Genomic DNA, 21,242 nt, shown 5'->3' on the forward strand with positions numbered 1-21,242 from the left:
ATTCGCTGTCTGTTTTAAAAACTGAAATATCCACCTCTTCTACTCTTCCCTGCTTTTTAAAAGAAAAATCTGTTTCTTTTTTAAGATTGATTTTTTTTTTTATTTGACAGAAGTTCTGAAAGACTACATCAAGCCAGGTGGCCAGTGTTTGGAATTGTTTGCTCGAAATTTACAGCCAGGTTGGATGAGTTGGGGCAACGAAGTCCTCAAGTTTCAGCACATGGATTATTTCATTGCTCTGGAGTCTGGACAGTGACTGAAAAGGTGTGCTGCCTTTACCCCAGCTCGTTTCTCTGAACTCATTTCCCCTTGTACCAGGCAGTGTGTTAGACGTATGAACTTTTATAGCAATCAGTGTGCGTAGAAATGTATATACGTCCCCCACAGCCCTTTGCAGTGAGTCTCTCCCTTCGCTCCCTGATCTCTGGCAAACAGTGGTTTGTTTTCTCACGTTAGTGTTAGTGTTTCCTGTTTAGAAACCTCTGGATGTGGAGCCATGTGGTGCAGAAACCCTTGAGTCTGGCTCCTTCCACTTAGTATTCAGGAAAACCACTAGCACCATTTATAAGCCGCTCCCTGCGTACTTAGGAGATGGTTAGACTGAAAGCACTTGGACAAGCTCACTTCACCTACTCACTTTTTCACCAGACATTAATTCTGAGGTTTGTTCATCTTTTGAGGGCGTAAGGCTAATGCCTTTTATTATTACTTTAAACTGCCAGTTGAATACACGACTCATTGAATTATTAAGTATATTCCTTTAAGCTTTCTATGGAGTTTTCCTGTCTAAATTTTTTTTGTTCGTTTGTTTCCGTGCACCGGATATCCTGACCCACACCTGACTTTCTGCCTTAAAAATAAAACCAAGGCCACACCTCACTTGAGCCTGGCTTAGTTGCTGCCCTTGCTCTGCCCTCACTGGGCTTTACCACTCTGTCCATCCCAGTTCTCAAACTCCTCCTCTCTGGGGTCCCAAGTCTCCCTGCTCAAGCTCCCAACTCTAGACACAGTTCATCTTTTGGGACAGACTCTCATGATGTAGCCCAGGTTGCCCTTCAACTTTAATCTTGCTACCCTGGGTTACAGGCATGCATTACCATACAAGGTGCTAGATATAAACCCTGAAAGGATTTTTATTTTCAAGAACATATGAGGTTAAGGCTTTTCTACTGATATTTAAAAGATTATAACTATTTCAAAGGGCCATTCTGTGCTTTTTCTTTTTTTTTTCTTCTTCAATTTTAAAAACAAAGTATTATTTCTATGTATTTGGGTGTTTTGTTTGTTTGTATGTCTGTGCCTATGTATGTGCCCGATGCCTGCAGAGGCCAAAAGAATCATTGGATCCCCTGGAGTTACAGATGGTTGTGAGCCACCATGTCCTTTAGAAGAGCAACCAGTGCTCTAAACTGCTGAGCCACCCTCAGCCCTGGGCTTCCATGCCCCTTCACTCTTCCTTTTGTGCACCACTGACTTGTTGCAGGATTGGGGTTTTCCACTTGCAGCCCTGCTCCTGAAATGATTCTGAGACTTAATTATGAGTAAATGCCTAGCCATAGGTTTTGGCTGCTTTCCCAGCTAACTTGTAACATATATAATCTATTTATTGTAGTCTGTGTCTGTCATGTGGTTGGTTACCTCTGCTCACCTTCAGATGTCCATCTCCTCTGAATCTTGCAGGCGAATCTTACTGCTCTTGACTCTCCCAGAATCCTTTCTCTCTCTGCCCAATGTCCCACCTTCTATTTCCTGCCTCAGCTAACAGGCCATCAGCTTTTTATTGACAGGTGAAGCTTCCACACAGTACAGAAGAGATTGCCTTGGACATGCCAGAGCACCGTGTGCATAGTTCCCGTTTTGCTCATCATCTTGCTTTATCCTCATGTTTATTCCTTTTCATTTTTAAAAGTTGTATCTTATGAGTGTCCTATTTGCATGTATCTATGCCTTGTGTGGGCAAAAGCCAGAAGAAGATGTTGGATCCTCTAGAAGTGGAGTTACAGGTGGGTGTGACCTGCCACGGTGTTGAAATTTGAACAGCAAATACTCTTTTTTTTTTTTTTTTTTTGGGTTCTCTTTTTCGGAGCTGGGGACCGAACCCAGGGCCTTGCGCTTCCTAGGCAAGTGCTCTACCACTGAGCTAAATCCCAACCCCTCTTTTTTTTTTTTTTTGTTTATTTCTATATATTTTTTTTTTATTAACTTGAGTATTTCTTATATACATTTCAAGTGTTATTCCCTTTCCCGGTATCCGGGCAAACATCCCCCTCCCCCCTCCCCTTCCTTATGGGTGTTCCCCTCCCAACCCTCCCCCCATTGCCGCCCTCCCCCCACCAGTCTAGTTCACTGGGGGTTCAGTCTTAGCAGGACCCAGGGTACCCCTTCCACTGGTGCTCTTACTAGGATATGCATTGCTACCTATGAGGTCAGAGTCCAGGGTCAGTCCATGTATAGTCTTTGGGTAGGGGCTTAGTCCCTGGAAGCTCTGGTTGCTTGGCATTGTTGTACATATGGAGTCTCGAGCCCCTTCAAGCTCTTCCAGTTCTTTCTCTGATTCCTTCAACGGGGGTCCTATTCTCAGTTCAGTGGTTTGCTGCTGGCATTCGCCTCTGTATTTGCTGTATTCTGGCTGTGTCTCTTAGGAGCGATCTACATCCGGCTCCTGTCGGTCTGCACTTCTTTGCTTCATCCATCTTGTCTAATTGGGTGGCTATATATGTATGGGCCACATGTGGGGCAGACTCTGAATGGGTGTTCCTTCAGTCTCTGTTTTAATCTTTGCCTCTCTCTTCCCTGCCAAGGGCATTCTTGTTCCCCTTTTAAAGAAGGAGTGAAGCATTCACATTTTGATCATCCGTCTTGAGTTTCATTTGCTCTAGGCATCTAGGGTAATTCAAGCATTTGGGCTAATAGCCACTTATCAATGAGTGCATACCATGTATGTCTTTCTGTGATTGGGTTAGCTCACTCAGGATGATGTTTTCCAGTTCCAACCATTTGCCTACGAATTTCATAAAGTCGTTGTTTTTGATAGCTGAGTAATATTCCATTGTGTAGATGTACCACATTTTCTGTATCCATTCCTCTGTTGAAGGGCATCTGGGTTCTTTCCAGCTTCTGGCTATTATAAATAAGGCTGCAATGAACATAGTGGAGCACGTGTCTTTTTTATATGTTGGGGCATCTTTTGGGTATATGCCCAAGAGAGGTATAGCTGGATCCTCAGGCAGTTCAATGTCCAATTTTCTGAGGAACCTCCAGACTGATTTCCAGAATGGTTGTACCAGTCTGCAATCCCACCAACAATGGAGGAGTGTTCCTCTTCCTCCACATCCTCGCCAGCATTTGCTGTCCCCTGAGTTTTTGATCTTAGCCATTCTCACTGGTGTGAGGTGAAATCTCAGGGTTGTTTTGATTTGCATTTCCCTTATGACTAAAGATGTTGAACATTTCTTTAGGTGTTTCTCAGCCATTTGGCATTCCTCAGCTGTGAATTCTTTGTTTAGCTCTGAACCCCATTTTTTAATAGGGTTATTTGTTTCCCTGTGGTCTAACTTCTTGAGTTCTTTGTATATTTTGGATATAAGGCCTCTATCTGTTGTAGGATTGGTAAAGATCTTTTCCCAATCTGTTGGTTGTCCTAACCACCATGTCCTTTGCCTTACAGAAGCTTTGTAGTTTTATGAGATCCCATTTGTCGATTCTTGATCTTAGAGCGTAAGCCATTGGTGTTTTGTTTAGGAAATTTTTTCCAGTGCCCATGTGTTCCAGATGCTTCCCTAGTTTTTCTTCTATTAGTTTGAGTGTATCTGGTTTGATGTGGAGGTCCTTGATCCACTTGGACTTAAGCTTAACAGCAAATACTCTTTTTTTTTTTTTTTTTTTGGTTCTGTTTTTCGGAGCTGGGGACCGAACCCAGGGCCTTGCGCTTCCTAGGCAAGCGCTCTACCACTGAGCTAAATCCCCAACCCCAACAGCAAATACTCTTAACCATAGAGCTGTCTCTCTTTCCCTGAACCTGAGATCCTAACAACAGTAATACTAGCTCCCACTCAGAGGGATTAGTGTGTGTGTGTGTGTGTGTGTGTGTGTGTGTGTGTGTGTGTAGAATGTTTCTTACATTGTCATGGAAACATATCCTTTTCAATGTACTGTAGCATCAGTTTCCTTAAGTTTCTGACACAGCGTTTCTTGTTAGAGATTTTTTTAGGTGAATTGATAGCCTGAGAGAGGTTTAAGATCTAATGAGCTGGTAACTCCTTTGACTAAGCTATTAATGTTAGTATTACCTCGAGTTTTTCTACTCGTCACTTTTTAAGGAAGTTCTACAAAACACAGAATACAGGTGGTTATAAGGGGGAGATTCCACAACCCAAGGATGCTACAAATGATCATGTTGTCTGTTTGGATGTATGGAAGCAACCCAAAACTCCACAGAGAGTCTTAATTGCTAGTTCTGTTACTAGTCTGCTTGAGTTTGATGACAGGTCAGAACTGTCATGGTATTGAACCACATGTCAGCCTTTCAGCCTTTCTGCATGAATATTCTTTTTTTCCCCTTTTTTTCTTTATTAACGTGAGTATTTCTTATTTACATTTCGAATGTTATTCCCTTTCCCGGTTTCCAGGCCAACATCCCCCTAGCCCCTACCCTCCCCTTCTATATGGGTGTTCCCCACCCCATCCTCCCCCCATTACCGCCCTCCCCACAACAATCACGTTCACTGGGGGTTCAGTCTTAGCAGGACCCAGGGCTTCCCCTTCCACTGGTGCTCTTACTAGGCTATTTATTGCTACCTATGAGGTCAGAGTCCAGGGTCAGTCCATGTATAGTCTTTAGGTAGTTGCTTAGTCCCTGGAAGCTCTGGTTGCTTGGCATTGTTGTTCATATGGGGTCTCGAGCCCCTTCAAGCTCTTCCAGTCCTTTCTCTGATTCCTTCAACGGGGTTCCCATTCTCAGTTCAGTGGTTTGCCTGCATAAATATTCTTAGAGCTAATCTAGATCTCCTAGTTCCTGTGAATCTGAGTGGCATCTACAGATTCTTTCCCCAAGATCAATCCAAATCCTTGGACCAGGTAAGAGCAGATGGACTTGTAGGATCGGAGAACTGGAGCACCATTGTCCACTGGTCTTTCAGGTTTGACAGACCTAAGTATCCAGTGTCCTGCTGGACACCCTATAATGATGGCTCAGGCAAGTGAACGGTGGGTGGCAGTATGGGGATTGCTTTATTTGGTGTCATTAAAAATAATATAACATCCAGGTCTTTTGTCATTCAGCACAGGCTGGTCTTGAACTTGCTATGTAGTTAAGGCTGAAACTTTTACTCAATAAGCCTGGCCTAAAAAACATTTTTACTAGAGGAACAGACAGACTTACACAACACAGTATACAGATATAAGCACCACCTCAGATATATAGTCCAAAGGCAAAGCCCCTTGGGTTCCATGCATCTTGATCTTAGACTTTGGAGGTTGCTAGGTCCTATCCTCTTCTGTGTAACACTTGAAAGTTGCTTTATGAGAATTGCCTTACACTGTTTTCCATGTCTGTAGCGCTTTATTCTGTCCAAGCCCCACGTTGTTTAGTTGTAAGTTTTTCACTTTGGTGTAGTTTTACAGGAGCCTGAAAGACACTTGAAGTGGCCTCTTGAAGAAGCAGAATGTTCTTGATGTTCTTATCTGCTAAGAGACTCACTGATGGTAACATTGTACCACATTGAATGAGGTTTATAACCTGTTCAGTGTTCCACCACTTACATAGTTATACACAGCTCATATAGCTCATGTGTTTTAAGGTTTAACTTAGAATAGCAGTGGTTGATAGGACTTATCCATGATTCACAAATCTGGTCTGATGGCCAGTTACAGAGCGGATTCCTTCCGAATGCTAGTTGCCCGGTTTGGTAGTAGTCTGGGAAGGACATCCCTCTATCACACCTGAGATGTTCATATTTTAGTAACTGTTTTCCTATGTTTCTGCAAAGGCACACTGTCAGTTGAGTAGTTCCTAGATTCTAGACTAGACACACCTGTTTCCATAAACGTCTCAGTGTGTGCATCTGGATGATCTGTAGGCTAGGAAGTAGCTGAGCTGCTACCTGCTAGTGCTTCTGTGTGGTATGTGTATTGAGAGCCAGTTGCAGTTGGGCACCCTCCCTTTCTTCCCTCAGGGTGCCTAGGTGCTGCCTGAATGGGTGGGGTCTCCAAGGATTTTAGTGTTAGAGCATTTTTTAGGCAATACTTAATGGAACAGCTCTCTTGGATGATCGTCAGTGAAACAGCTGGTGTGCATATGCTTTGTTTGGGGTGACTAAGGGTTATATATGAACCTTGGAGAGTGGGAAGGAGTTTCATGGTGACTGTAAAATCATCGGCAGGAGCTTAACATACTGTGAACGCCTCATTTGTATAGAGAAGCATTCTAGGATTCGCAGGTTCTTGTTGGGTGGGTTCCTATTGAGAAAGAGGAAGTTGAACTTGTAGGTTTGTCAAGGACTATGTGACATTCTTCAGATAGAAAACTGGGGGTCAGGCTCCCCAGATCAGTAAAAGAAGAGAAAGCCCTGCTAAGAAAAGGGTGTCCTCTATTTTGTGCCAAGCTCAGAGTTGTTATCTGGACTTGGTAGACTACAACCTTAGTAATGAGGTGCAGCACTTCTCGATTACTGTGATGTAGGATATGAAATAAAACAGGAAGGATGTGCTCAATAGTATCTAATGGGTGCAGAATTCTTGTGAAACGAGAAACAGAAGTTTGGAGGCATTTAACTAATGTCACCTAATTGAAGTATGATACCAGGAACTACACAAAGAGCCAACAGTAGGTTGTTGACACCATACTTTAATCTCACTCAGAAAGGGAAATAAAATAGTCATCTGAGGTGGATGGAGGGAGGGAATGGATTGGAGAGGGATGTATTGCCAAACAGCACTACAGTCAGTTTTGGGGTTGTAATGTCATGTTTGTTCAGTTTTACATTTGTTTTGGGTGTGTGTATATATGAGGGTAGATACCTTGGGAGGCCAAAAGAAGTCATCAGATCCCCTGGAAGTGGAATTATAGAGAGTTGTGAGTTTCCCTGTGTGTGTGTGCTAGATTAAATGTGGGTCCTCTGCAAGAGCAGCATATACTTTTAACTGCAGAGCCATCTTACCAATCCTGTGATGGTTATTTCTGACAGTATACGTCATTGATTGAAAGTGCCTTAAGAGTCACAAACCACACCTGGTGTGCCTGAGAATGTTCTCAGAGAGTATTAACCCAGGGGGGAAACTCCTGCTGCATTTGGGAGGCTCCATCTGATTTGCTAGGGGGTCCGTGTGAAATAGGAGAAAGAGGAAACAGCTAGCATGACCATACTTTTGCTCTCTGGCTGTCATATAAACTGCACAGCTTTGCCATGCCCTCCCCACCCCACCATAATAAACTGAAAACTGAGCAGAGCTGAGCTTTCCTTCCCTTAAGTTGTTTATGTCTGGTGTGCTGCCACAGGGATGAGGAAGCCAAAATGGTTTCTTAGTACTTTAGGCGGCTTGCAGCTTACTCTCCCAGTTGTTACTCATGACTGTGACAGCAGCAACAACAGAACACAGGTGCACTTTTCCTGCCATGGAGAAGTAGCAGCATCAGGAAATGCTATGTCTCCTTTTTAACATCTGTCTCCTCTGCCTTTCCCAGTACCAGTTCAAGTTGAGGTACCTGTTCTGGCTTACTTCTGGATGGTATTTTCATCCAGAGTCTGTTAAGATTTGCACTTGGTGTACACTGCTGCAAGACCAGGGGAAAGCTGTGCTCACACCAGAGGGGGAACTGTCAGGCCACAGCTGGGCTGCTTTTGGAACCTTTCAGTGTGGCTCAGATAATTTCTCTCTCTCCTTGCTAGATTGTGTGAGGTAGGACCACTTTTCAGTAGTCTCTCATACAATGCATGGCAGCCCAAGTTGCCAAGTTGTGCTTTGTACTGAGGTTGGTTTTAAGCTGCAGGCTGAGAATCAAAAATAAGGAAAGATCCCTGCCTTGACCTCATGTGTTGAAAAGCAGGATATGAGTCTATAAAGATGGCTGTCCCTGGTCTGTAAAGAAAGGCTGAGGGCTGAAGTTCATCACAAACCTGAGGGTATTCTCTATCCTTATCAGCCAGGGACAATACCCCAGAAAGGCCCCAGCACCAGCTTCTCCACATCTGAGAAGATGGTGTAAGAGATTCAGACCTTTTCCTTTGTTTAGTTCTTCTCTGGTTTATTTTTCTCTGTTGAAGATATTGTTCTAAACCAGACTGCTAAGCCACTGGTGGGTATTTCTTATTCCCTGGGTAACTCCTATGTGGGTTTGAAATACACATGTTAATAAGCTTCTGTTTGTTTTTTTTCTTGTTAATCTGTCTTTTATTACAGAGGCCCCAGCCAAGAATTTATACAGATAGAGGGAACATTTTTTCCCTCCCTTGTACCACACCAAAATTGCCAATTTATAATGACTGAATGAGCAGGCTCTTACCTTAATATATCCTTGGACTTGGCTGAATAGACGTGACTTGTGTAAGAAACTAGCAGACTGTGGCATTCTGCAGCATAGCAGACCTGGAGTTGTGCAGTGGGTGGGAGCTTAGGGATCACTAAGAGGGGAAATGAAGGGGCACCTTGATTAAATTTCAGTTTATTTCCTAACTCAGGCTTGTGCTTGTAATGTTGTTAAGAGACAATAGGCAGCTAGAATGTGCTGTTTCAGAAGAGTTACAAAGACACATTGTCCTCTAGAAAAAAATTAGATATGGCGAATGCACATGATTTTGTCATTTTAATAAAATGATATTAAACTTACTGATGAATTAAAGATTTCTTTTTCTACGTTACCCATTTAAAATAAATTACAGTATTTAAAACATGTAGTTTTTGAGTTTTAATTCATGTGTATTTACATCAAGTTACCATTTTATAAGAGATAATAAACTTAATTAAGTTATGTAATACTCATCACAACCTGAATTTTCTCACGGACCTTCATAACCCATCGTCCCTAGCTACCCCATTCCATCCTTAGACCATGTACTACAGGATATTTGATTATTGTATATAGAAAAAGTAATTGCTAGCAAAATATAAAAGCTTAAATAGATGTCAGATGCAGTTAGGTCTGTTTGAAGAGATGCAGTTTGGGTGCCTCTAAAAGGGTCTGTAGATAAGAATGCTAAAGAATGGAAAGTTCCTGCCTATTTTAAGGCAAGTTGCTTGGGAAAGGTCTTGTGGTCTTTGCTCTATGACATGAGGCAATGTCTGCTGATGGCCTTGAGCTACCCCATCTTAAAGGTGAAATGGTTCAGTTCCTACTGACTTGACTTGGAGCTCCCCAACCAAGACAATAACATGGTTCAGCCTGCCAAGGCTGTAGGGGAAGAGCTAGAAGCTTTTTACAAATTTATTTACTCACATTACACCACAGTATCAATCCCTCTCCTCCCAGGATCTCTCATGCAGACTCTCCTCCATTCTACCCTCCCTTTCTCCTTTGAGAAGAGGGAGCCCCTCTAGGTCCCACTAAGCAGGTACCTTCCCTACCTCTAGATCAGGTTGCTGCAGGGGAACTAGGCACGTCCTCCCCCACTGAGACCAGTCAAGGCGGTCCCTTAGAGGACAAGGAACTGCAGGCAGGTAGGCATGCATGCATGCAGGCAGGCAGGCAATGGATTTAGGGACAGCCTCCACTCCTCTTGTTGGGGGACCTGCTCCTGTTGTTGGGGAACCCACGTGAAGACCAAGTTGCTCATCTGCTACATCTGTGCAGTGGGCCTAGGTCCAGCTCCTGCTTGCTCTTTGGTTGGTGCTTCAGTCTCTGGGAGCCCTCAGGGATCCAGGTTAGTTGACTCTGTTGGTCTTCCTGTGGAGTCCTAGCCCTCTTTGGGTCCCTCAATTCTTTCCCCAACTCTTCCATGAGAGTCACCAGGCTCCATCTAGTGTTTGGCTGTGAGTCTCTGCGTTTCTTTCCATTGGCTGCTGGGTGGAGCCTCTCAGAGGGCAATTATGCTAGGTCCCTGTCTGCAAACATAACAGTATCCTTAATAGTGTAAGGGATTGGTGCTTGCCCATGGGATGGGTCTCAAGTTGGGCCAGTTATTGGTTGGCCATTCCCTCAGTCTCTGCTCTTTGTCCCTGCACATCTTGTAGGCAGTACACATTTTAGGTCAAAGGTTTTATAGGTAGGTTCCTGTTCTTATCTCTCCAGTAGGAATCCTGTCTGGCTATAGGAAGTGACCACTTCAGGATTCATATCCCTCACTACTAGGAGTCTGAGCTAGAGTCTCTCTGATAGAACCATGGATCAAAGACCTCAATGCAAAATCAGATACACTAAATCTAATAGAACAGGAAGTGAGGAATGGCCTTGAACTTTGTACAGGAGACAACTTCCTGAACAGAACACTAATGGCTCAAGCAAAATCAACAATCAATAAACAGAACCTCATGAAACTGAAAAGCCTTGGCAGACTGAACCTTTGACTTCTTCAAAGGACACTATCATTAGCACAAAATGACAGCCTAGAGACAGGGAAAAGATCTTCACCAACCCTACCTACATCTGTCAGAGGGCTAATATCCAAAATACATAAAGAACTCAAGAAGTTAGAAACCAGCAAACCCAATTAAAAAGTGGGGTACAGAACTAGGAGAATTCTCAATGGGAATATCAAATGGCTGAGAAGCACTTAAATGTTCAATATCCTTAGTAATCAGGGAAATGCAAATCAAAATGACTTGGAGATTCCACCTTAACACTAATCAGAATGGCTAAGATCAAAACCTCAAGGGACAGCATATACTGGCGAAGTTGTGCAGAAAGGGGAACACTCCTCCATTGCTGCCGAGGGTGCAAACTTGTACAACCATGCTGGAAATAATTTTGCAGCTTCTCAGAAGATTGGGAATAGCTCTCCTTCAAGACACAGCTATACCACCCCTGGACATATACCCAAAAGATGTTCTACCATCCCACAAGTAAAATTGCTCCACCATGTTCATAGCAGCTTTATTCATAACAGAAGCTTAAAAACAACCTAGATATCCCCCAACTGAAGAATGGATAAAGAAAATGTGGTACATCTACACTGTGGAATACTATTCAGTTATTAAAACCAAGGACAACAAATTTGCGGGAAAATGGATAGAACTAGAAAATATCCTGAGTGATGTAACCTAGATTCAAAAGGACATATATGGTATGTATTAACTTATAAATGGGCATTAGCCATAAAATATAGGATAACCATGTATCCTAGTTTGGGGTTTTATTGCTGTGAAGAAACAACATGACCAGGGCAACTCTTTAAAAAGATTTATTACTGATTTTATGTATATGAATACACTGTCCCTGTCTTCAGACACACCAGAAGAGCACATTAGATCTCATTACAGATGGTTGTGAGCCACCATGTGGTTGCTGGAAATTGAACTCAGGACCTCAGGAAGAGCAGTCAGCTCTTAACTGCTGAGCCATCTCTCTAGTCCCCCAAGGCATCTCTCTTTTTTTTTTTTTTTTTTGATAGAGCAATGAGTTATTATTGGAGTTTTAACAGGAGTCTGGGTGAGGGACTTCTTACACGGAGTTGGGATGATGAAAAAGCACAGCTGTGTCAGTAGAAAGTCCACTCCAACAAGGCTGACTGATGGACGACTGACTCATGGAAGCTCCAACACTGGAACTCTCTGCACAGCTTATAGGCAGTTGGACAGTCCAAGAATTCCCTTTTCTCTGTGGTTAGGTTGGTCATTTTTAAAAATGTTCTTCTTGAAGGTTTTTATTTATGCATATGAACATTCAATTTGCATGTATGCCAGCATGCCAGAAGAGGACATCAGATCCATTATAGATGGTTGGGAGCCACCACGTGGCTGCCGGGATTGAACTCAAGACCTCCAGAAGAGCAGTCAGTGCTCTTCACTGCTGAGCCATCTCTACCAAGGCATCTCTTATAAAGGCTCATAGTTTCAGAGGTTCAGTCTGTTATCATCATGCAGGCAGACATGGTGGTGGAGAAGGATCTGGGGGTTCCATGTTTTGTGCAGGCAGCAGAAGGGGACTGGATTCCACGAGCAGCCAGGACGAGGCTCTGGATCACACTGACCAGACTTGAATGATATATATGAGACCTAAAGCCCTGACTCCACAGTGACACACTCAAGGCCATACTTCCTCCAATAAGGCCACACTTCCTAATAGACCACTTCCTAAGAGCCAAGCATATTCAAACCACCACATCATGCTACAATCCACAGACTCAATGAAGCTAAATAATAAAGGGCGTTCAAGGGAGGATTCTTGAATCTCACTCAGAAGGTGAAATAAAATAGACATTGGAGGAATGCCTTTTTAAAAAAGCTCACACTGGGGAAGAAAAATTCAGCACTGCTCCATGCTGCCTGTTACCTTGGCCATTGTATGAAAGTCTCTCATAGTACCTAAGGGCCACTGTCTAGTCTTTGCACTTGGCTCTCCAGCTTAAAGCCACAATGGCATACTACTTAAAACAAAGCAAGGCAAAACAAAACAAAACAAAACAAAACAAAACAAAACAAAACTGGGGCTTGAACTTGATGTGGCAAGCTCTACCACTGAGCCATACCCAGTTCTTTTTTTTTTTTTTTTTTTGGTTCTTTTTTTTTTCGGAGCTGGGGACTGAACCCAGGGCCTTGCGCTTCCTAGGTAAGCGCTCTACCACTGAGCTAAATCCCCAGCCCCCCCAGTTCTTAAAAAAAGAAAATTTTAACTCAGTTCCATTGAGTTGCCCAGGTCAGCCTGGATCTTTTGATCCTCCTGCCTCAGCCTTCTGAATAGCAGAAGTTAAAAGTTTTGTTATTTGCATCTGACATTCATTTATGCTGCCATAAAAAAAATCACTACTTTTGGAGCCTGCACCCTGCCCTGGTGGGTGGGCCTGCAGCAGAATAGCCAGCCAGGCCCAGAGCCCACTGGGCTGCACCCTTTTGGAGGCTGGGTTGATGTCTGTGGCCCATGTTGCCACCAAGGGCCATACAAAGTGCATGGTCAGTGTTGCAGCCTGAAGTCATGTTGATGTCTGTAAACCATGTTGCTGCTGGGAGCCATATTGATGTGGGTGGCCCATGCTGCTACCTGAGGCTATGTTGATGTCTGCCGTCTGAGCAGCCTCCGAGGGTCTTGTCTGAATCAGTGGTACAGCAGGGAGGTGTATTTATGGTCTCTGCTGTTGCTAGAGACTGGTGGAGGTCCATGATCTGGGTTCCTGCTGACGGTGAAGAACAGGAGAGTACTTTTGTTCTGATATCGATGACTCACAGTCGAGAGGGAGGGACACGGAAGGCTTTTGTGACGACCCCCTAAAAAGTAGCAGCCTAAACAGGAAGCCATTGAGCAGAACTTTCACCAAGTGTGGTAAGGACACTGAAGTTAGCTCTCCACAGTCGATGGCTTCTGGCAAAGGTATGGGAGGGGAAGGACTCAGTTCTATTTAAGGGACAGGGCACTGAGAGTTTGACAGTGGTTCAGAGAGTATACAGATAACACAAATTGGACTTTGTCTTATTCTTTCTTATTTTTATTTATAATTTTTTTCTGGAGGGGGAACAAAGGGGAGTGGATATGGGAGGACCGGGAAGCGATTGTGATCAGGGTTCATGATGTGAAACTCCTGAAGAATCAATAAAAATGTTATGTGGGGATAAAAAAAAATCACTGTTTTTAATGGGTTTCTAATTAGGTTTGAGCCCACCCAAATAATGTCTTTTTAAGTATATTGTTAGTTGCTAATATTTTGTTGACTCTTTAAAAATACTTGTTATTTAAGTTTCATACATGTTTATATTGAAATATGATCATATCTACTTCCCATTTCCCCAACTCTTAATCTCCATCATCCTTTCATCTCAACTTCATGAATATCTATCTATCTATCTATCTATCTATCTATCTATCTATCTATCTATCTATCTATCTATCTATCTATCTATCTATCTATCTATTTCCAGTACGAATGTCCTTAAAAAGATTGTTCCCCTCCCAGCAGCTACCAACTGCCATTAGCTACTCAGTCAGGGATGGACCTAGAGATCTACCTAATCTATACCGAGAATTGGACTGGTTTGATCATGTGCAGGTTTTGTGCAAGTAACTGTGGAGTCATGAGTACAGGGGCTATGTCATTTCCAAAAGACCTCATTTCACAGCACTTCCTATCCGCCAACTCTAAGCTCTAGCTTGCTTGCTTGCTTGCTTGCTTGCTTGCTTGCTTGCTTCCTTCCTTCCTTCCTTCCTTCCTTCCTTCCTTCCTTTTTTGTTTCCACCCCTTCCTGCCTCCCTGCCCTGACATTCCCCTAAACTGGGAGTCTGGGGGGCCATCAAGCCTTGGCAGGACCACGGGCTTCTCCTCCCATTGGTGCCCAACAAGGCCACCCTGTGCTACACATGCAGCAGAAGATGGAGCCATGGGTCAGTCCATGTGTACTCTTTGGATGATGGTTTAGTCCCTGGGAGCTCTGGTCGGTTGGTATTGTTCTTAAGGGGCTGCAAACCCTTCAGCTCCTTCAATCCTTTTTCTAACTCCTCCAGCTCTAACATTCTTTCTGCAACTTCTGTTCTGTTCCCCGTGTCTTGGTTGTGGGGAGCTTAGTTTTCACGCCCCATTTAGAGCTGAGAGTACCAGGTACATTATTACTCTTCAGCTCTTTGGCCATCTGCTACATATGTGCTGGGGGCCACATATGTATGTTCTTTGGTTGGTGGCTTAGTCTGTGGGAACTCCCAGGGTCTGGGTTAGTTGATACTGTTGGTCTTTCTATGGCGTTTTCATCCCCTTTAGCTCCTTCAATCCTTCTCCTAACTCTTCGTAGGGTTTCCCAACTTCAGTCCAATGAGTATCTGTATCTGTCTTATTCCACTGCTGGTAGAACCTCTCAGAGGGACAGCCATGCTAGGCTCCTGTCTGCAAACACAACATGACATCAGTAATAGTGTCAGGGTTTGATAAAAAGCCCATTTTTAGTTTCCTGGCTTCCCTTGTGCTCCTAGTTAAACACAAAAACAAAAGGTTTTGAGCTGGGATCCACCTATGAGAGAAACATATAGTATCAGTACTTCCCTTTCTGGGCCTGAGTTACCCCACTCAATATAATTGTGTTCAGAAGTTCTATCCATTTACCTAAAAATTTCATGATTTATTTTTTACTCAGATTTCATGTGAATGGAGGGATAATCCTTTGTGTACACGCACCATATTCTCCTCATCCATTCATCTGTCCATGGGCATCCTCTCTCCTGTGCATAGAGTGGCAGTGAACATGTATGTGCAAGTATCTCTATAGTAGTGTGCTGGGTAGTTTTATGACAACCTGACACAGGCTAGAGTTATCCGAAAGGAGGGACACTCAGTTAATTAGTGATTGAGGAGAAGGGCCCAACCCATTGTGGTTGGGGCCATCCCTGAGTTGGTGGCTCTGAGTTCTTTAAGAAAGCAGGCTGACAGCAGCAAACCACTGGACTGAGAACGGGACCCCCGTTGAAGGAATCAGTGAAAGGACTGAAAGAGCTGAAGGGGCTCGAGACCCCATATGAACAACAATGCCAACCAACCAGAGCTTCCAGGGACTAAGCCACTACCCAAAGACTATATATGGACTGACCCTGGGCTCCAAATTCATAGGTAGCAATGAATAGCCTAGTAAGAGCACCAGTGGAAGGGGAAGCCCTTGGTCCTGCTAAGGCTGGATCCCTATTAAATGGGTTTGTTGGGGGGAGGGTGGTAATGGGGGGTGGGTGGGGAGGGGAACACCCCTATAGAAGGGGAGGGAGAGGGGTTAGGGGATGTTGGCATGGAAACCGGGAAAGGGAATAACATTTGAAATGTAAATAAGAAATACCCAACTTAATAAAGATGGGGGAAAAAAAAAAAAGAAAGCAGGCTGAGCAAGCTATGGGGAGCAAGCAAGTAAGCAGCACCCTTCCATGGCCGTTGAATAAGCTCCTTCCTCCAGGTTCCTACCCTGCTTGAGTCTCTGCCCTCGATACTTTTGATGATGAATAGTGACAAAATAAACCCTTTCCTCCTCAAGCTGCTTTTGGTTATGGTGTTTCATCACAGTGGTAGTAACTCTAAGTAAGACAAATCTATTTGCTATGTACTCAGTAGTATCATGCTATGCACTCAGCTAGGTCATATAGCATTTCTATTTCTACTTTCTGAGACACCTCCAGACTTATTACCAAAATGGCTGCACCAGCTTACACTTCATCAGCAGTATATGAGAGGTTCCTCTTTGTTGAAGATTTTAGAAATTGTATTTATTTACTTATTTATGTAGTGTGTGTGTGTGTGTGTGTGTGTGTGTGTGTGTGTGTGTGTGTGCCAGACTACATGTAGAGGTCAGAGGACAACTTATCTCCTTCCATCATATGGGTTCTGAGGATCAGACTCAGGTCATCGGGCTTGGCAACACTCACTTTCACACATCTAACCAGCTCCTGGTTGACAATTTTTGCGTCTTGGTTTGTGAGGCATATAAGTCTCTAGTTCTCAATTTCTGCATTCACTATCTGTTTTTGGTGCTGGGTTAATACTGCCTCATACAAAGAGTTGAAAAATACTCCTTTCTGTTCAGGTTTCTTGAAGAATGCATGTAAAGCTGGTGTCTATCAAGCCTTTAAGTATTTGGTAGAATTTGTTAGGGTAATCAGTGCTTAGACAATGAAGTGTTTGGAAGTTCTTAAATGACATAGTCAATTTAGTAGTTAAGTGGTTAATTGAGTTTTTTTTGAATATTTTGATAATTTGTGGTTTAGAAGAACAGACCTCCTTCCTTGTTCTCCCTCTTTCCTTTTTTTGTTTACTGTGCCTGAGATTGTACCCAGGGCCTCAGGCATGTTCATTCTTTCAAGTGTTAACCAGTTGATAATAGCACTAATTATCAACTAATTAAACCCTTCTTTTTGATAACAAAACAAAACTACTGAAAAAGATACCTGAGTCTATTTGTGCTCAGCTCTGTCCATTGAATTACATTTTTTTGCTAGTTCCATATTTAGTGTTTACTGTAGTTTTGTAGGCCTTAAAATCAGATCAAGTCTGTTCACAAATCTGATTCTTTTAAAAACCATATTATTGGGTTGGGGATTTAGCTCAGTGGTAGAGCGCTTGCCTAGCAAGCGCAAGGCCCTGGGTTTGGTCCTCAGCTCTGGAAAAAAAAACCATATTATTTATTCATTGTGTATCTATATGTTTGTATGTTTACACACATGCCACAGTGGGCATCTTGAGGTCAGAGGTCAATTTTGTTCCAGCAAGTGAACTGAGGTTGGCAGGATTGGTGGCAAGTGTCTTTACATGTAAAACCAAAACATCTTGCCAGATCTGCTTCCTTCTTTTCCTTCTCCCCCTCCTCTTTGTTTTTTTTTTATCTTAAGACTTTAAACTTTTATATAAGTTCTGAAATCAGGTCTTCAATTTTCATTAAAAAAAAAAACCTATTGGGTTTTGATTGGGAAGAAATGGAATCATTCTATCAATATGAAGAATGACTGCCAAGGCCCCTTATCCAGGCAGTTGCTGTGCAGCCCCTACCCCACCCCACCTCTACCTCCTGCAGCTACCTGACTCCTGGGCACTGCTAAGTATGCTTGACAGCTTGACTAACATACCTCTCCTCATTCACATGCCCCATCTTGGGTGCCAGTAGACATGCTATGATGATTCACATGTCCTAGTCCCATCCCTGCCTGCTGTAAATTTTTCCACCTTAGGAAGATGGTAGAAAGAAAGATAGATAGATGATGGAATAATGGAAGAAAAAGAGGCTGAAATTTCTGAAGCCATGTAAAGAAAATGCTGAAGCCAGGCATGGTGATGCACACATGTAATCCCAGCACATGGAAGGGCATGGTCAAAGAGTTAAGTTCCAGGGTTAATATGGAGTTAATAGGGAGATGCAGAGCTAACAGGCGAATGGGTCAGCTGCCTGTCTCCAGGCAAGCACACTTTTAATATGCTTCATTATGGGAGCTGTAGCAGGTGCTGTTGTGGGCTATTGGATATCAGTAAGCCACCTCAGTGTTTCCAGCTTTTACTAACAAGATTTATTTCTTACTTTACATTCTTGTGGCTGTGGCTTCGTAGTTATGCTTCTGGTTCAGATTGCATGTCAAATTCAGCCACTACATGTGTCATTTGATTCTGTGACTCTGGTTGAAGAAATGGTCACTAATGAGATGTGCCCTTCTGTGGCATAAGGTCATGGCAGAAAGAGACCTTGCTGGATCAAACAAAATCAATGTTTTCACTCATATTTGAACAAATCTTATTTTTACATATACTGTTGGTTAAACAAGTAACAGCCAAGTTCAATGCCAGTGCAATAGGTAGAATGCCCTGCATGACAAAGGGTGTTATATGGTTCTCTCTCTCTCTCTCTCTCTCTCTCTCTCTATATATATATATATATATATATATATATATATATATATATATATATATATATGTATTATGAAGAGGGAATCAATTTTGTGAACAGTGTTTAAATGAACCACAGAATCTATTTATTCCATTTTGTACAAGTATGGTCACACTTCCCACTGAGACGCCCTTTCTCCACACATCATTGATCCTGGATGCAGCCTGCCTCTGGCTGGGAGTCAGCTCTTGAAACACAGTGATAAAAGACGATTGACCATACATAATTTTTATCAGTGATTTTTAAAAACAATTTATCAGTTTTTAACATTGCTGAAACTGTAAAACTTATTTCGGGATGTTTCAGAAGCAGATTGTTTTAGGATGGAGAGGAACATTGGAACATGTAGACCAACTGTTAGAGCAGGCTAAGTGTTGAAGGCATAGTCCTTAACATGGTGGTGGTTAGGGATTCGGCCCTTGGGAAGTGATTGACTTATGAGGGCCTTGGACTTATCAGTGGATAAAGTTATCGAAAGGCTCATCATTTATTCATCTCCCCACCCCCATCCCTGCCATGATATGAACATCTTTAGTTAACCATTTGCTTTCTTCATCTCAGGTCCAAAGTGATGGGACCAAGGGACCCATGTATCGAAACCCTTAAAACACTGATACAAAATCCTTCTTCATTTAAGTTAAATTTTCTCAGGTATTTTATTTTCATAGTAATGGAAAGCTGACTAACAATCCACTTCTCTTTATATTGCAAATAAGGGAACTTGAGGCCAAGGGAGGCAGTCTGACTTGTCAAATCTCATGGGTAGATAGTATTAGACTGCGGCTCAGGAAACTCATATTTGTGCTTTTGTTCTCCCAGAAAAAATGAACTCAGTCTCCAATGTAGTCCTCAGGAACATAAACTAGACCACAAGGCTAAACCCAGCATGATGGGGGAAGTTTCAGAAGGCTATAAAGATATCAGAAGTGACCATTTCACATGCTGGCTCCTGAGGTGATCTATATTGCACGACTCCCTGTACCACTCTGTTTCTTTCCCTTTCTTTCCACTGCCATCTTTATCGAACACGACTAGGAAAACAGGACAAGCTCTATCTGCACTTTAATTTGGGAAAGAGATTCTTGGAAAGCCCATCAGAGAGGATGGTGGAATCCAGAGGATGCACAGAATCTCACCCTGGCCTAGGCAAAGAAGCTTTGCTTTTAGATACATTCTGCTTAACCCCACCATACTGGGGAGATCTTAGGACTTTAGGGCCAGGACCAGGCTCTTGTTGGTAGGGATAGAACTACATAGTTAAGGGAAAAGGTTCTGAGTGTCTGCCAACTTTTCCATTTAAGAGTAAGAAGTATAACTTGCCATTATATCATGCTATATTTTTAAATGGGCTGATAAGCAGGAAGATTTTTTGTGTCTGAGCACACAGCGTTCCATGGCCATTTCAGTAAATGAAAACATGTTTGCTCTCTTGGCATTCATGAAATCTAGTAAGTAAAAGAATACAAAGAGAAAAAGGAGGAGGGAAGCCTTCGGTGATAAGAATGTCAGACATTACTGTGTACAACATGTCTCAAGGTTGCTCTATTCTGTGGTGTTCAATAGCACAGCTGAGCTCACGCAATTTCAGCTCATCATTGGAATCTTTAGCTTCTAGCACAGTGCTTCACACATAATAGGAACTCAGTAAGTCTGTGTCAATGCTACGTTGGAGACATTTGATTAAAGTTGAAGGTTAATATAGGGAAGGGATGGTCTGTGTTGGAGTCAATGGAAATTTTAGTCAACAAGTATAAGGTTTTAATGTTGCTAAAGCTTTGTGATTATTCAACTGCCACTATGTGTGGCGTCTGCTGTTTCCTTTCAATTCTGTGATGCAGAGAGTCTTTCAATTCTTTCACTGCCAAGGTCCAGAGAGGGAGGAGGCTTGTCTTCAGTTTTACCTAGAGTGCCAGTCAGGTCTCAAACCCAGTTCTTTTTCCCCAAATAGAAAAAGAGTTTTCTACAAGGAGCATTCAGAGCTGTTGAAAGATTTAAAAGGACAGTAGATAAAAATCTCTGCTTTACTTAGAATAGTCATGAACAATGGAAGAGAAAGACTGAAAGACAGGGACAGACGGACAGGACCCAGGGTCAGTGGGCACTCATACTTTTCTTTTTTTATTTAAATTAAAGACTTAGCATACAAGGAATTAGGTATTATTGTATTTGTAAGGGTTTTCTAGATGAACAGAATTGATAGACTTTGTGTATGTGTGTCTGCCTGACTGTGTGTTTCTGTTTATTAAAAGAAGATTTATTAGATTATCCATACTCTCTGGATATTCTAAAAAAGACCGTCTCAATAGATTAAGAGTCTGGACCTGCTCAGTCCTTGAGACTGGATGTCTAAATAGTCCCAATCTGGTGCGGAAGGCCTGGAGGATTCCTGCAGAACTGGTCCTCTTCAGTCTGTGTTGGAAGCCCAAAGACACTGATCTTAAATCTGGCGAAGGAATGCCACAGCAGTGGGATAAAGGAACTTGCCAGCTGGCATGAAGGGCAAGCAGAAAAGATCGGCTCCTTCTTCTCTGTCCTTTTATCTGGGCTATCACTAGAAGGTGCTGTTAGTTTGTAGGGCAGGTATTCCCACTCCACGTAGTCTGGCCAGGAAAGCTCCTCATAGGAGTCCTTGGTGAGCTACATTTTAGTTGCTTACAGTAAAGTTGACACTGAAGGTCAGCTATCGTTTGTCAATTTCTTTTTTCTTTTATTTTTTGGGTTTACGTAGGGCATCTTTTGACTGGCCCTTAGAGAAGCGAGTTTCTGCTTGATAC

The 21,242-nt window shown here is 42.8% G+C and overlaps 1 protein-coding gene across 9 annotated transcripts in view; it reads left to right on the top strand.

Moving 5' to 3' along the window:
• The window catches only part of Mettl4 (methyltransferase 4, N6-adenosine), a 79,694-nt gene that overhangs the window by 22,855 nt on the left and 35,597 nt on the right, over positions 1–21,242 (top strand). For 3 of the 9 annotated variants that reach the window (XR_010054608.1, XM_063267335.1, XM_063267334.1), the window contains exon 9: positions 111–264. Coding sequence is in view for 6 of the 9 variants with exons in the window: in XM_063267335.1 (XP_063123405.1) it covers positions 111–256 (146 nt within the window). In the remaining 3 variants the exon portion in view is untranslated. Of the gene's footprint in view, positions 1–110; positions 14,036–21,242 lie in introns of those variants that run through there. The other 6 variants (XM_006245658.5, XM_039083792.2, XM_039083791.2 and 3 more) reach the window with 4 other exon arrangements.

This window comes from Rattus norvegicus, chromosome 9 (assembly GCF_036323735.1).
Source record: "Rattus norvegicus strain BN/NHsdMcwi chromosome 9, GRCr8, whole genome shotgun sequence".
Lineage (NCBI taxonomy): Eukaryota > Metazoa > Chordata > Mammalia > Rodentia > Muridae > Rattus > Rattus norvegicus.